The sequence below is a fragment of the Juglans microcarpa x Juglans regia genome, chromosome 1D (genome assembly GCF_004785595.1).
Source record: "Juglans microcarpa x Juglans regia isolate MS1-56 chromosome 1D, Jm3101_v1.0, whole genome shotgun sequence".
Lineage (NCBI taxonomy): Eukaryota > Viridiplantae > Streptophyta > Magnoliopsida > Fagales > Juglandaceae > Juglans > Juglans microcarpa x Juglans regia.
The window spans coordinates 48,978,003-48,994,143 of NC_054594.1; the positions used below are offsets into that span (position 1 = coordinate 48,978,003).

Here is a 16,141-nt window from a genome sequence, read left to right on the forward strand (position 1 = left end):
GCCTTTTTGTTTTAATCTTCATTTCGTATACGGTGCCTTTGTTTATTGTAGTGATTAATTGGATGTGGATATGAAATCATGGATGATGGGAGTACATGTAAAAATATAACTTTTTTTTATTTTTAATTTTTGAATGTATGTTAGTATGTTACTTATTTTATTTAGTTGTATTTTTTATTATAATCAAAAGTTTAATAAATTTGGATTGTAATTTTGAGAAAATTAAAATTTGAAAGCCCAGATTTTTTTTTTTTTTTAAAGTGGGTCAAATATGAAGTTAAAAAAATTAAAAAAAAAAAAGTCAAAAAATCAGACACCGCTCCAACAAGTCGGAGTCGGAGGCGGAGCAGATTCTTTACATTTCGGAGTCAGAGTCGGAGGTCGGATTCGACCTCCGACAAAGTCGGAGTCAGAGTCGGAGGTTGGGCCCTCCGACTCCGAAACAGTCAGTGCTCAGCCCTAGTTTCACGTATAAAGATGTGTTAAGTTGAAAAAGATTGTGAATCTCACGTGTAATGATGTTTTGAGTTGAGATGAGTTTAGTAATTTGAGAATTAGGTGTTTGGATGTTAGATTCAGTTTAAAATTAGATTGAGTTCAGCTGAGTCTTGCAATAAACGCAGCCTAATGTTTGGTTACATAAATTATCTTATATCATCTAATTTAATTATTATAACTTTTTTAACTTTCTATACAAAATATAATAAACAATTCAACTTTTTTAAATCTCAAAACAAAAATAACATTAAAAAAATATATTATAACAATATTTTATTCAATTTTCATCTCATATGTGTAACCAAACGAGGCCTAAGTCATACCTCAAGCATATTTTTGAATCTTACAATTTAATCTTATCATTTAAATGATATGAATTGTAAGATTTAAAATAATAAATATACCTATATATTGCTCATTAGGTAAATGCTTACACAAGACTACATCATATGATTATATATTTAAGAAAAATTATACTCATCATTTCACACATTACACACCATATACCAATATTTAAAAAAAAAAAGTACATAAAACTTATTCGACATAAAACTATATCTAACGTTGGTGTTTTGATTACATCTCATTTTATCTCATTTCATTTTATTTATTTTATAAATGTCACTCAAATACAAATATTTTCAAATTAATTATTATAGTTTTTTCAAACTAATCATTATAAATTTATCAAACTTAAATAAAATACAAAAAATAATTCAACTTTTTTCAAATTCTAAAAAAGTTATAATATTAAAAAATTATATTATAGTAATATTTTAATTTTATAATAATTTTTATTAAATTTTTTATTTTATTTTTTTCAAAACCTCAAAAGATATTATAACTCAATTTATTTTATTATTATTTATAAACTATTTCATATTTATAAATTTTGTATCTTTTAACTAATCCAATATAAATGTATATAGAAAAAATAAACTATATTCTAATTTGGCTAGACTTTTATGAATTTTACACGTTGGACGCCGCTGTCCGTGGTTAGACTGCTTGACTGACTTTATTATCTGGCTACGCGCGCCGTACCTATTTCTTCATCCGCTACCTCCTTACCCAAGATTCAAAATTACGAAAAAGCACACTTCAACGTCATGGCGAATGGGTTTCTGATTTGGGCTCTGATCACTGCCATCTCAGCCTCTATTTTGAAATTCGCCTTGCGCATAATCGCTCGCAGAAGGAACAGAAAGAGAGCCGTGGGGTTCTTCCATCCCTACACCAATGATGGCGGCGGCGGAGAGAGAGTGTTGTGGTGTGCCGTCAAAGCCATCCAAGAAGAGAGCCCTGACCTTGGCTGCGTCGTCTACACCGGCGATCACGATGCCTCGCCTCAGAGTTTGACTGCCCGAGCCCTCGATCGCTTCGGGTCAACCTGCTCTACCCACCTAAGGTTCTCCCTCTCTCTCTGATTTATCACTTTGTGTGGATTGATCTGGACTCACTCAAATAAGCTGATTGGATTTGGGGTTTTATTAATTGATCAAGATAGCGAGAAGTTTTTTGGTAATTTTGAGATTTTGCAGGAGCTTCACGTGTTATGAAAATCTCACATCGACTCAAAACAATAAACTTTAGCGTTTGATATTCCATGGGGTCTAAAATATTACACCATGCCTTCACAAAGGGAAATATTTGTCACGTCTTTGATTTTTTTGTTCACTTGGTGCTAGTAGCGGTTACAATATGCATTGCCCAAAATGTCAACATTTATTTATGTTTTTCTAATGTTTGTTTCACCGACTTCAAAGTATAAATTTCTTCGTATATAATTTTAGTTTTCAAATCTGACATGCTCAGGTGGTGCATCTGTATCAAAGAAAGTGGATTGAAGAAACCACTTACCCTCACTTCACCATGATTGGTCAAAGCTTGGGTTCTGTTTATCTCTCATGGGAAGCTTTGTGCAAGTTTACCCCCTTATATTATTTTGACACTAGCGGACATGCTTTTACATATCCCCTCGCCCGGATATTTGGATGCAAAGTTATGTGCTACACTCATTACCCCACTATCAGTTTAGACATGATATCTCGTGTCCGTGAAAGAAGCTCGATGTATAACAATGATGCCTTGATTGCTCGGAGGTTGGTTTTCTAGCTGTTTAGATCACACATTTTTCTGTGCATGCTTTGCGATAGTTGCCCCCAAAGCCTTTGTTCGAATATCGGTAATGAAAATTCAGAAGATAATTGTGATAATAACAAAGATTGAACTTAAAAGCCCTGCGCTCACATTCATGGAGCGGGCAAGTGCGATATGGAAGTTATGCCCAATGCATTTGACATCATTACTATTATTTTTGTAACCATTTTCAATTCATTTGAGTGTGGATTTTTTTCCAAGTCAAGAACCCAAAAATGATTACTGAACTTACATGTTTGAGCAACCTAATGGTCTTTCAAGGTCCGTTACATGACACTACTGTTCTGGACTGTCACCACTATCCTACTAGCGGTCTTTTTTTAATTCCATAATAATCCTGCATCTGGCTCTGATAGATATAGACAGGTTTTATTGCCAGTCCACTTGTTTTGAGTGTAAAATTTCTGATTTTGTGGCAGCATTTGGTTATCCCGATGCAAAATCTTCTACTACACAATCTTTAGCTGGATGTATGGGTTTGTAGGCTCTTGTGCACACCTTGTAATGGTCAACTCTTCATGGACTCAGTCTCATATTGACAATCTTTGGAGGATTTCTCACCGAACTAAGCGAGTATATCCTCCTTGTGACACTTCAGGACTTCAGGTTTCTAATTTTTCATTTCTTCAATCTAAGGATGTTGTGTGCATTGTGGGGTTGAGATTTTCTTTTTCTCTTTTCCTGTTTAATTCAGCTTTCTCCTTCCAATTCCCCCCTTACTTATTATGTGCACTCTAGGATGCAACATGACTAATCTTAGCATCCAAATTTTAATTCTGAATGCGAGTCATCATTAAGATTCCTGATCTTTATATCTTCTTTGCAACAAGATAATCTCCTTCAGGCAGTTTGTAGGATAGTCACATTTTTTTTTTTTTGATAACCGTGAGTGTCCGGGCTAGCTTGCGTGCACCTCGACTAATCCCATGGGGTCCTGAAGTTAACGACCAGGTAAACCTCCAGTGGCCCTAAGGAGACTCGAACTGGTGACCATTGGGGAGCAAATCCAAGGCCGGACCAGCTGAGCAACCCCTCAGGGTTAGGATAGTCACATTTTATGGAGCACTTTTTCTATGTTTTGACTATAAAACTCCAAATTAACAATAATCCTTAGTTTTTACCTAAGTTACGATCCTAAAACTTGTGGTTTTTAATAATTCCCTGTCCAAACAGGTTCTTCCTTTGGCAAGACCAGCTATAGCTCCAACAATTATATCAGTTGCTCAATTTCGTCCAGAGAAGGTGTGCATTCTTATATTATCCTTACATGCACAAGGTACTTTAAATTTGGATGCCTTGTTTTCGAGGCCTTTTAAAGTTAAAGCAAGTCCTATATAACTTGATTCTATTGTCTTAGGCACACGCTCTCCAACTTGAGGCCTTTTCAGTTGCCCTTGGAAAGTTAGATGCAGACATGCCTAGACCAAAGCTTCAATTTGTTGGCAGTTGTCGAAATAAATCGGATGAGGAAAGACTGCAAAACTTGAAGAATAAAGCGACTGAATTGAATGTGGATGGGGATGTGGAATTCTTTAAGAATGTGATGTACAGGTGCGTGCTCCGTATGCACCCATATTATGTAGTTTGTAATTTTACATATGCATATGTGCAAGAGCTTTCTCTGTGAGGATGAAAAGCCATGAGATGCAATCTAGTGTGCATTTCATGTGCAGAAGTGGATCGTCCTCAGTCTGAAAAGTAATGCCAATTTGATTGATTTCCCCCCCACCAGGCTTCTGCAATGTACCATATAGGAATTGTCTAATTCATCTAGTGGATAACATGTGGGTTGCATGCAGGGGATTTGGATACAGCAGTGTTGTTCCCTCATTTTGCTGAGGTTAATCAGATTATTGACTCAGAACATGTACTTGCTTAAGGGAATTAATCAAGGCGCACCAAAAAATATATCTAATTCATAACTTGCATTAACTTTTCATTAGCCAGTACATCATGGTGGATTGGCTCATTGAAGTTGTGGATTTCTTTATAATTGTTTTAATATTGAAGGGTTCTTGTGAAGAATTTTTCTTAAACTTAATATTGATTGGTTTCAATCTTGCAGATATTTTATTCCTGATTTTATTTGTTTTTGCCATCTTAGCCTTGGTTTATTCCTCACAATCTTCAGGGACTTGGTGAGACTTTTGGCTGGTGCCGTGTCTGGAATCCACTCCATGACAGATGAACATTTTGGCATAAGTGTTGTAGAGTATATGGCTGCGGGTGCAATCCCAATTGGTTGGCATCTCTTACCATTCTCCCCCCCCCCCCTTGTTTCTCTCTTTGGCTTGTGATCTTCCCCATTTGGAAGAAGATACCTTTACTCTGTATAAATGCTTCTTAGGGGCGTTATAATTCATACTCGTTCTTCTCTTCAGCTCATAATTCTGCTGGCCCAAAGCTGGACATTGTTTTAGAAGAAGATGGACGGCAAACTGGATTTCTTGCCCGCAGTGTGGAAGAATATGCAGATGCCATTCTGAAAATTATAAGGATGCCTGAAACCGAGAGGCTCAAGATGGCTGCAGCTGCAAGGAAACGGGCAGGCAGATTCTCAGAGCAAAGATTTTACCAAGATTTCAAAGCTTCAATCCGGCCGATTCTGTGCCATGGTTCTAAATGACAGACTAACAACAGATGCGACGTACTCGTAACTCAGAGCAGTGGACATTTTTCACGTTTTGATATTCTTTTGGTATTTCAAAATGGTACTCGTAATCCGGCCGATTCTGTAGCCAGCCAGTAATAGAAAGGAGGATGAAGTTTTGTTGTCAAAATGGTAGACGATAATTCAGATCTCCAATATAGTTGATAGTATCTCAATTATAATTGATCTCCACGACTCTACTCGCTATATCTTTTGTTTTTTTTTTTACCTTTCTCTATATATATAATACACACACACAAACAAAGAACGAGAGTCTCCAGCTTATTGCTTTTCTTATTCTTACTTGTTCACCCTTGAGGGTACGTAGGAAAATTTTGTTTAGTTTGTTCTACTTATAATTTGATTGTAGAATTTTCTTGATATGCCCTTCTAAGAAAATATTGGAAAATAGTATAGATTTTAAATTAGAGAGATGATATTTATATCCCTTATATCTTAAAAGCCGCTATACGCAGATGAACAGGAATGAACAGTTATTTTTATTTGACACTTGTTCTTCTTCCACTTCTGTCCTTCTGTCCAGTCGAGTGTGTACATTTTTGCCTCCTTATATTTTGTTCGTTTGACCAAGTGCGTTTTGGTCTTTTTAGTGAAGGTGAGTGGTAACAGCTAATTTCTTGTGCATCTTCCTCCTCTCTCTCAAATCAGACCCTCTCTCTCTTCTGTTTCCTCTTCTGTTTAATGTGTTTAACGCCGGACATCAATTCTTCTTCAAGAAGTAGGAGCTCTCCATCCTTTCTTTTCCCTCCTGCTGAATACGGGTAGCAAAATATGGACTGGTTGTTTAACGAACTTCGTTTCTTCATTTTTTCCGTGATAGCTCCGATGGTGAGGTTTCTGAGGGAGCATTTGGAGAAAGCTGGGTGTGTGGTTGGGGAAAACTTCATCAAGGCTGTCCATTGCGACAAGCAGATCAGCGGCGGCTACGTAAGAAGTTTTTTGGAACCGTTTGCCAAGATTTTTAATTTTGTTTGAGAAATTTGCTTGCTTTTGTTTGTGGGGGGGGGGGGGGGGGGGGGGGGGGGGGGGGGGGTTAGAGATTTGCTTTTAATATAACAAATAAAGCTTGCTAGGATTATTTCTGTGGAGGAAGTGGACGGGAGGTGGGAGGTGACTGCTATTTCGGACATGATTCATGGGGAGGAGTGAACGATGGTCGACCCCGATTTGGACCAAGTGATTCGCTTCTCCTCGGCCTTGTTGACAACGTCGCATTAAATTGCCTAGCTATGGCTAGTAGATCGGACTACACATCCTTATATTGTATTAATACAAAGTTTAATGGTATAATTAAAAGTGGGTGTTTATATGGGTTGAGAAAGCAGTTGGGGATTGTGGAGCATTGGGTATATTTAGTTTGTGATCCAAGAGGGTGGGAAGTGTTTGATCCTGTGAGAAAGAAATGGATGACGTTGCCTAGAATGCCTTGCGATGAGTGCTTCAACCTTGCCGATAAGGACTCGTCCTTGGTTGTGGGTAGTGAATTGGTGGTTTTTGGTCGTGAGTTGGATTTTGTTATAGTCTCTCTCAGCTCTACCTCTTAGCTCTCTCTGTCTCAGTTTTTTTGCATGTCTCATTTTCTTTATTTTTCTCTCTTTTTTTTCTACATCAATCATTGAAGAGCTAGGAAAATGCCAAGATCAGTGGCATTTGGGTAAGATCTTAGAGGATTGATTATTGCGTTTTTGCCTGGTGGATGCCTGATGAGCCTAAACCCGTAAAGCATTATCTTCAATTTTTTAAGTATAGGAAAAGAACTTCACTTTATGACTAATCGACGTTGGCTCCATACCCAAAGGTCCTAGGTATGAGAGGAGCTTTGAAAATCAATGTGTTCTCGAAACTTCAACGGGGAATTTGTAGCTGCATATTAATAATTTTTTTTTGTAAAAGATAATATAATTTTTGTAAAAAATCTAAAGGCAAACGTTCCTTGGATGTTGCTCTATTACTATAGTATAAAGTGTGTAAATATCATATAATTTTTTTTAAAAAATAGATATAATATTCATATAAAAAAAATTAATTCTTTTAATAATAAATTTTACTATTTTCAAAAGGAATGCAACACGGGTGCAATCTATAGATATATATATGACACTACTCTTCAAATTATTATTATTATCAAGTTTATTTTTCAACAGCTCTCTTGCCTATGGAATGAAAAAATTTAGAATAAATATAGATAGAAGTCATTATTTAGAGCAACTATTTTATATACATGATGTGGCATCATCTAGACCACACATCTTTCAAATCTAAAATAAAAAAGTAGAAAATTAAAAATAATCATGTAGTAAGTACAAAATGTACATTGCTATAATAGTTTATCTCTAACATTACTCAAAATTTTATACATCAGTCGGTTGAACAATCTTACACCCCACACCCCGGCAAAAGCTATTCTATGTGATTTCCCAATGTGTCACAAGAGAAGTGGATTTGGATAAGAGGGAAGTAGATTTTGTTGGAAGTATTTTTAGTCATTTAATCATAGTGTGTTTTGGATAATCCCAAACAGTCGGCCGATGCCAATATTTTTTGTTTCCCCAAAATCAATCTCCCCCTCCCTTCACCCGTGCTTCATCTACCCCCTCTTCTTTGTGATTTTCCCCAAATCATGCTAGTCGTCATTTCTTCAAAAGTCCTTCATATCCCTGTGCTTTAGCTCCCCCTCCCTTCACCCTCTTATTTGCGAAACGATTATGCCCTAACTGGCAATTCTCTCTTGCCCGAGGCCTCCTCTTTACTCTCTCTCTTGTCGCTCTGTGATTTTCTTCGTCTTGACGCCATCTCTTTGTTTCTCTATGAGTCTAGGGCAAAGACTGCGTCCATAGATCTGCGAAAGAGAACCAGTTTGGAGGTCCATATCTGCGCCACGGTAAGATATTTTTACGTCCAAATCCCCTTCTTCAAAGTATTTCTACAATTTTTATAGGTTTGTGACAAGTGATTGTAGTCTGTCATTATGTATTTTTTTGACTCTGTGAATGTGTATTTCTCGATTGTGAGTGTTAAAATGTGATATGAAGAGAGGAACAAATTGTGGTTCCCCCTTCTTCTGCAGCTCCTACGCAGTGGATGTTGAAGGATATAGAAGCATAAGAAGAAACTCTGTTGCCATGCTAATGTATTCTCTCTTTCTTTTTTTGGCTGCAATGATTCAAGTTGCTTCTTCATCAAATTGCATGATTTGTGGGCCTGAGAAAACACTTTCAGATCATAAAAATGACCTCAAATAAGAGTACTTCAATAGAATCCCCCAACAAAAGTGTTGGGGGAAAAAAAAACTACCCCACTGAAATTTTTTCATAATATCAGTACTTAGCGTTAGTTGCACATACATTCAAGTCACTGTCACAAAATAATAAAATTGTTTATTTTATTTTATTTTGATGAATGGCCCAGAATAGTTGTTGAAGTAAAACTTCATATAAAGTACATGGGTACTAGGATATGTGTTTTAGTAATGTGAGCATGCTTCCATGTTCCGCTTCTTCAAAACCTGGCCTCTAATTTTTTTTCATGGTTTGAAGAATCATGCTTTAAGATTTGCTTTATATATATAATACCATTCTTCATATATTTAAATGTACATGATCTCCTAAAGTACTTACTCTAATTTATATGTGAGGACTATACGATGAGTTGCTTCTTCTTCTCTCTTGATTTTGATTTTGCCAAGAAGTGAGATGTGAATTTTTCGTTTGGACGGATATACTTCATTTTCTAGAGGAGAACATTAGTACAAGAGAGAATGTAGTTTGGAAGATGTGGGATGACGTATTGTGGAGTGAGTATGAAGTTCAGAAAATGGAAGATAAAGTAAGAGAGAGAGCGAGACAACTCTTTAGAAGGAAAAGAGAAAATTATTGTGTTTGTATTGGATTGTAATAGTTTTGGCTTGGTTCAGATATATTGTAACCTGTAAATAGATGTGTATGATCTAGATGGTTTTTGTATGGACCAAATGTAATGGTACTCCCCAATGTCTTCTGTATGCACTTGGACATCAATTAAATTATGATGTTTTGGTTCGGATAATTTTTCAAATGTTGTAATGAAAATATGGAGGACTGTGTTTTTGTTTGGTGTTAATAAGGCTTACGCAGCATGGAAAATAATGTTTACCCATTTTTCTTTACTTTGGTCATTTTGTTATGAATCCTATGAATGGCATTTAAATAATTTGTTATCATTGCTTGAGCCAAACAATTTTTTCTTTATCTTTAGTTTTGTTATGAATTCCAGGAATGACATTTAAATAATTTTGTCTTTCTCTTTAGTTTTTTTTAGAGGTAATAAAGAAACATTACAGCCCTTCAACTTGTGTGCTACTTCGAGCAATTAGAACCCTGGAAGGCTTAACTGGGAAATGATGGAAGGATATATGCAGTCAAGAGAAGCAGGGCACAACAACATTTTTGGTCTGCCTCTTAAGTATTTAGAGCTACAACTCTTTGCAGACATCATTTCCAGTAGTCTACAATCAATTATCAACAAAGATTACATGGTACAAAAATGCAAGGGTACAATAATGATATCAATTCCAGTAATCCTCTGCACATGGTAGAAAATTTACACCAACACAAAACAAGTATTCTACAATCAAGTAATCTCAACAACACAATTAGTGTTTGCACAACAAACAAGTACTCTACAATCTACACAGTAACACAAGCAATACTAAGGCTGCATTTGGATGTTAAGTTGAGTTCAATTCTTTATGAATAATAGTGAGTTGATATGGTAGAGAGAGTGAGTTTGGTGGGTCCATCTAAGATGAATTTAAATGTGTTTGGATGTAAGATGAGTTTAAATGGTACTTAGAATGTTTTTAGGTGTTCTTCTGTATATTTCCTGTGTACATGGCCTATGCCTATTTAATTCATATCATATTACTTCTACCGATAAAAAAAAATTTATTTATGATACCTTGAAAAAGGTGTTTGGGCCCTAAGTGCATCTCCTCAACTGGATAGAAATCAGTCCCTTCACAACAGCCCCACACACAACACAAAACAGCTCTTGACAGCAGCCCCTTCACAACAGCCCCGACCACCAACTGGACAATTTGTATTAACATCCCCTTCACAACACAATCCCTGGAGAAGCAGATTTTGGTCACCTGCACCACATATCTTCACTATCTCCTAGACTTGACACAAAAAGGTGGATAAAAAGTTAATAATTACGCCAATACAAAACATTAATTACTAAGCAGCACGTTGAGAAAACCACATGATATAGTATACCCAAAAAAAAAAAGGTAGCCTACCTCAAGAATCGTGATAACATAGTCTACTGAACATTCAAAACTAAGACATTTTCATGCAGATAGCAAATCACTAGAGACAGAAACATGGACAGACATAGAGACAGGGACAGGGGGGCTGAAAAGTCCACCTTTGTGGCCACTTGTTTCAATAGATCAGAGATCCATGCCACCAAGTGCAAGTAACCAATTCTTGTAAAATTTCCTACTACTAAGTCTCAGCTCCATTAGATTGATAAGAAAACTTGGGACATAAACCAAACTTCAAATCCGATGGTCTTGTAATTCGTCCAGATGCTTACACAAATTACACAAATCCCAAGAATCCCTTATCGCTTATCATCGGGACATTTGTTAGCAACCCCATGCACCTCTTAGAGTATTCTCATCTGGTTCCTTAAATTTTAACTAAAAAGGATACGTCCTGTAATTTTATCTTAAATTTTATTCATCTTAAAAAAACTTTCTACATCTCATTCCATATCTTTTCTCTATTCTATTCAAATAATATTCTTCTATTCTTTCTTTATTATTTTGTTCTCTCACTTTCATTTCTATTCTTAACTACTAACTTTTTTGTCTTATTCTCTTATTTTCAAATATCACATTTTATAAATACTTATTCAATTTTTTTTCCGGATACAACATTATTTTTCAATTTAATATCGGTATTAAAAATAATAATTTTCTTAATATATGCATTTTCCAACACGATAGTATTTTCTAATATGATTTTGTCTGTATATACTTCAGTAATATTTGATTTACATTTGTCTAATGATAACAATTTTTCATTTTCATGTAACGGTAATATTTTTTTCTGTTTCTCTAACGGTAATACCTATTCGAGTATTGATGATAAAAAATTTTGCAAAATAATACGACGGTAACATTTTAAATTCCTGTCTCCAACGATAACATGCTTTGTCATTTCTCCAACGATAACTTTTTTTGTCTTCTATCAAACGGTAACATTTTCTGTCTTATATGTAACGGTAACTTTTTCCTTTATAAATACACATTCTACTTGCATTCACATTCTCAAAAACTCAAGTCTCATCTCTAACTCCCTACAGCAAATGGTTCGTTATTTATTTCACAAATTGCTCACATATTTGTCATTTGATGATGAGTTGGATGTTGTTCTTAATGCCGAGACTGATGGAGTCATCGAGACATCGTGGCAATCGTCAACGTCGTAAGTTTATTCGGCGTGATCATATTCAAGGACACAAACGCCTTTTTCACGACTATTTCAAAGGAGATTTTGGATAAGTCATCCCATATTTATCCGTATTCTAAATGAGGTAGAGGTTTACGAGCCATACTTCGTTCAGAGAAGAGATAATGCCTGAAGACTCGATTTATCTTCTATGCAAAAGATAACTGCAACACTTAGAATGCTGGCGTATGAGATTACTGAATATTTTATAGATGAATACATACGTATTGAAGAAAGCATCGTAATGGAGAGCTTCAAAAAATTCTTTAAGACAATCGTAATTGTTTTTTTAGATGAATATTTACGGTCTCTAAATGCCACTGATATTGCTTGATTGCTTGCGATTGGTGAACAAAGGGGATTTCCAAGAATTTTGGGAAGCATTGATTGCATGCATTGGAAGTGAAAAAATTGTCTCACTGCCTGGAAAGATATGTACTCTAGTCACATCCATGAACCAACTATTATTTTAGAAGCAGTTGCTTGATACGATTTTTGGATATGGCATGCATTTTTTGGTATGTCCGGTTCACATAATGATATTAATGTGATAGATAGATCTTTTCTTTTCACGGAACTTGCCCAAGAGCGTGCTCCTCCAGTCAATTACACAATCAATGCAACGACTACACTATGGGGTACTTCATTGCCGATGGTATTTATCCCAAGTGGTCAATGTTTGTGAAGACGATTCCATCACCCCAAGGGAATAAGAAAAAAAACTTTGCCACAGCATAAAAAACTGCAAGAAAAGATGTCGAGTGTGCATTCGGGATACTTCAACAACGATTTGCAATCGTTCGTGGACCTTCCCGATCTTTCCAAGTCAATAAGCTAACAAATATAATGAATGCATGTATTATTTTACATAACATGATCATTGAGGACGAGCGTGATGATAGTCAAGGTCCGAACATGGAGTATGATCAAGTTGATGATGATATTTCAGAACTGTCGCGCAACCCAACAAAAGAATTTATCAACTTTATTCAGCGCCATCATGAAATTAGAAACAACTCGGCACATCATTAACTACAAGCAAATTTAATTGAACATTAATGACAGATTTATTCCCAACAATAGAAGAGAAGGTTCGGTTGGATTCTCTATCTTCTCATTAATAGCGATCATGTATTTCTGTTTTCACAATTTCCATTTCAAAAAACATGTTTTCTTCAAGAACATGCTGATTGTTACTGTAATATTTTCATTATCTGTAATAGTTTAAAGATTTGTAATGTCGAATTGTAATCAAGCAACATTTTTCCATATTAGACTCAAATTCAACGACCACGTTTTTCTATCTTTTCAATAAAAAAAATGATATATACAACCGAGCGGGGAAATCGCGGAGTAACCGCGTCCCACGTGGAAAAGAAATGAAAACGTACTTAAATCATTTCTCTCTACGGCTCTACCCAAATCAAGAATTATTTTACTCTTCTTTACTTTCTAGAAAGAAAAAGGCGTCTATCGTAAAGTGCTTTTGTCCTTCAATGGAGGTCATCGCCTCCAAAGTAAGCAAGAAAAGCTAAACGCAATTAGATGATTGACTCTTCTCTCTCTCTATCTGACTGATTAGCTCGTGTATTCTCACCTTGGGTGTTCACTGAAGTTAATTTGCTGTTTCGAGGGAGGGATTAATTATGGTTCCTTTTTTTTTTTTTTTTTTTTCCAAAATTTGTGTTCTTTTGGGGTGCTGGATTTTTTTACTTGTTTTCTCTACAATTTAAACCAAGATCTGGTAGGTAGAATCTGTGCTACCCACCCCCGGCAGCGGGTTCCCTCCCTCCCTCTATTGCGTTTCAGAAACCCACTTTGATCAGCCCCACAATATTGTCTTGAGTATTCGCAGCTCCTACTGAGACTAAAAACTAATCAAGGGATGATAAAGTTTTCATGTCTTCTGGTCAGAGTCATCTAGGTTTTTGGAGCTGTCTTTGTGGAAGAAAATAAGAGAAGTTTAGGAGAGAAGGAGAAACAAGGTGCGATGGAGTATAGGGGAAACAAAGTCTGTTGGGTTTTTTTTTAATCGATGTGGCATAAAAGTAAATTAACGATTACACCGCGCTTTCTCACCGCGGTTGTACGTAGAAGAACTATTTCAATAAATACTTGCTAATGTACAAATTATACAATACAACAAATGTCTGAATATTGAATTAAAAAATACATAACAAAAAAGATGTAGCCTCAATTTTTTGGTGCATTGTGTCTCACCAATATCTCCATTTGAAGTTGCTGGAAATATACCCTCTAAACTCCAGGCAACGTACTCACATCGAGCAACATTATGTGCTCCTCTCTGTCCTATAAGACGATTTCTAGTTTCTCTGCCTCCAACGTCAGACTCTCGTTCTCTTGTCTACTTTTATTTCTCTCCCTTTCTCGATCATATGCCATATTCTCGGCCTTGAGTCGAAAAAAAATTATTCTCCTGTGCACGTGACTCCTCTAGGAGAATATACTTACGCTTGCTCAGCTCCACAAACTCATCTGATGGTTTGCCTTGGGCCTTACATTTTTCTTTTTCAGCTTGTTTTCTCATTGGCCTATCCAATTCAATGACATCATTATTCACCAGATTCTCGGCCTTTGTACCACAAACTAAATCCATAGATGAATTAGTTGCAACTATTGAGGTATGGGAATATGTCGGGGACATCGTCAACCTTTGCTTCATCCCGTCCTTAATGCAGTACTGATTCCATTTCAGTTGGTTATTCAACAGCTGCCAACAATGCTTGAACTAAAAGAATGTTTTCTCAAGCGATTGGTACATGACCTTCGCTTTGTCAAACTTCCAATTCAAGCATAAAATCAAATAATTAACTACCTATTAAAAATAAAGGAAACATAAAGCTTAAATATTATAATTAAGTGTTGGAAATAATAAAAAAAGTGGATGTTTATACCTTGTCTTGCTCAGTCATGCCACTTTGATTCAACCCTTCAACTTGGGCGAGTTTAGCACAAAATTTGTTCATCGTCTTTTGAATGGCAGACCATTGATGTATTAAGGACCCAACATTCCGCTCATTTGTACTTTGTTTATACTCGTTGATGTATTGACTAACTTTTTTCTCAAAGTTGGGTGTGTTTTTAGTCCGTTCCTTGGATTGCATCAACACTACTATTCAACTATGTGGAGACAAATAACTCGTCTTTTTCGATGGTGAAGTTTGCACCACTGCCTGATTTTCTTTAAGATGGAGGCTTTACTTGGGGTGGGGGTGGAGAGTCATCCAAAGTTACAGGAGATTGTTCACCTTGACCACAAAAATGTGGTCAATTTCAGGCTCATGAGTCAGGAGGCTGGTGAAGAACATATTTCCTGGATCTTGTGAATCCATCTCTAAAAAATTGTAAACATATAAATGTGGTACACATGTTAGACAATTAAGAACAATATTTGCAAGTGATTTTGGTAGCCGGTTTAGGAATCTTATAATAACATATGACACACTTGGCACCCTCCCTAACATGGCTACAACAACCGGTTGCCACTATTTATTGGTCATCCGAGTTACCATGCCATAGAGGTGTGTGCCGAAATGCCACATCACCCTTTTAAGATTTTCTCATCATCACAGCTGAGGGGTTAAGAAAACTCAAATCCAATAACAAAATAAAAAATAAGAGCATTCTCATCCACTTCCCTAAACACTCGTGTGTTTTAAATGTGGCTCAAAGTGGTTTACAAATTTACATCATGTGTGAGAGAGGAGCCCAATATCAAATGGCTGCAAAACTTTACTCAAACCCCAGTTGTCTTTTGTGAAAAGAAAACTATCACAAACTATAATATGGTCCTCCGGGTGATGATTACCCTGCCATCTTGATGGGGCCCCATTAACACTTATGAATTAATCTCCACTAAACATCATCATCATAGCCTAGCAGTAGACATGCAACCCCCCACGAAAAATAATTATTCATTAGTGCCAAACATTGCAAAGGTCCTAATAAGCAGCATACAAAATGAATAAGAACATAAAAACAGAAATTAGAAAGTAACTCATTTAGTCCAAACTAGGTAATTCAAACTAACATCAGCTCAATCTATGGGAACAATAAGCAAATATACCACCAAATCAATTAATAGCAAGGTAATATCAATTTGCTCAAACCAAAAAATACATGCAACAAACAAGTCCAAACTATGCAATTCCACAACATTCTACAATGACAGATTCGGATTTCAGTGTGCCTTGAATCATATAAAGATCAAACATGCATACAACCAACGAAATGCCACAATAACATAGATATAATTTGCCCAAAGAGCAAACAATTCCACAATCCAATTTGTGCA

The 16,141-nt window shown here is 36.0% G+C and overlaps 1 protein-coding gene across 1 annotated transcript; it reads left to right on the forward strand.

Moving 5' to 3' along the window:
- Positions 1-1,489: 1,489 nt before the first annotated feature.
- Positions 1,490-5,573, forward strand: LOC121242874 (GDP-Man:Man(3)GlcNAc(2)-PP-Dol alpha-1,2-mannosyltransferase). Its single transcript, XM_041140874.1, is given in 8 exon segments — positions 1,490-1,881; positions 1,884-1,906; positions 2,314-2,600; positions 3,078-3,264; positions 3,832-3,900; positions 4,016-4,209; positions 4,790-4,899; positions 5,040-5,573. Coding segments are annotated over 8 exon segments (1,389 nt in total). The 5' UTR covers positions 1,490-1,607; the 3' UTR covers positions 5,285-5,573.
- Positions 5,574-16,141: the final 10,568 nt, after the last annotated feature.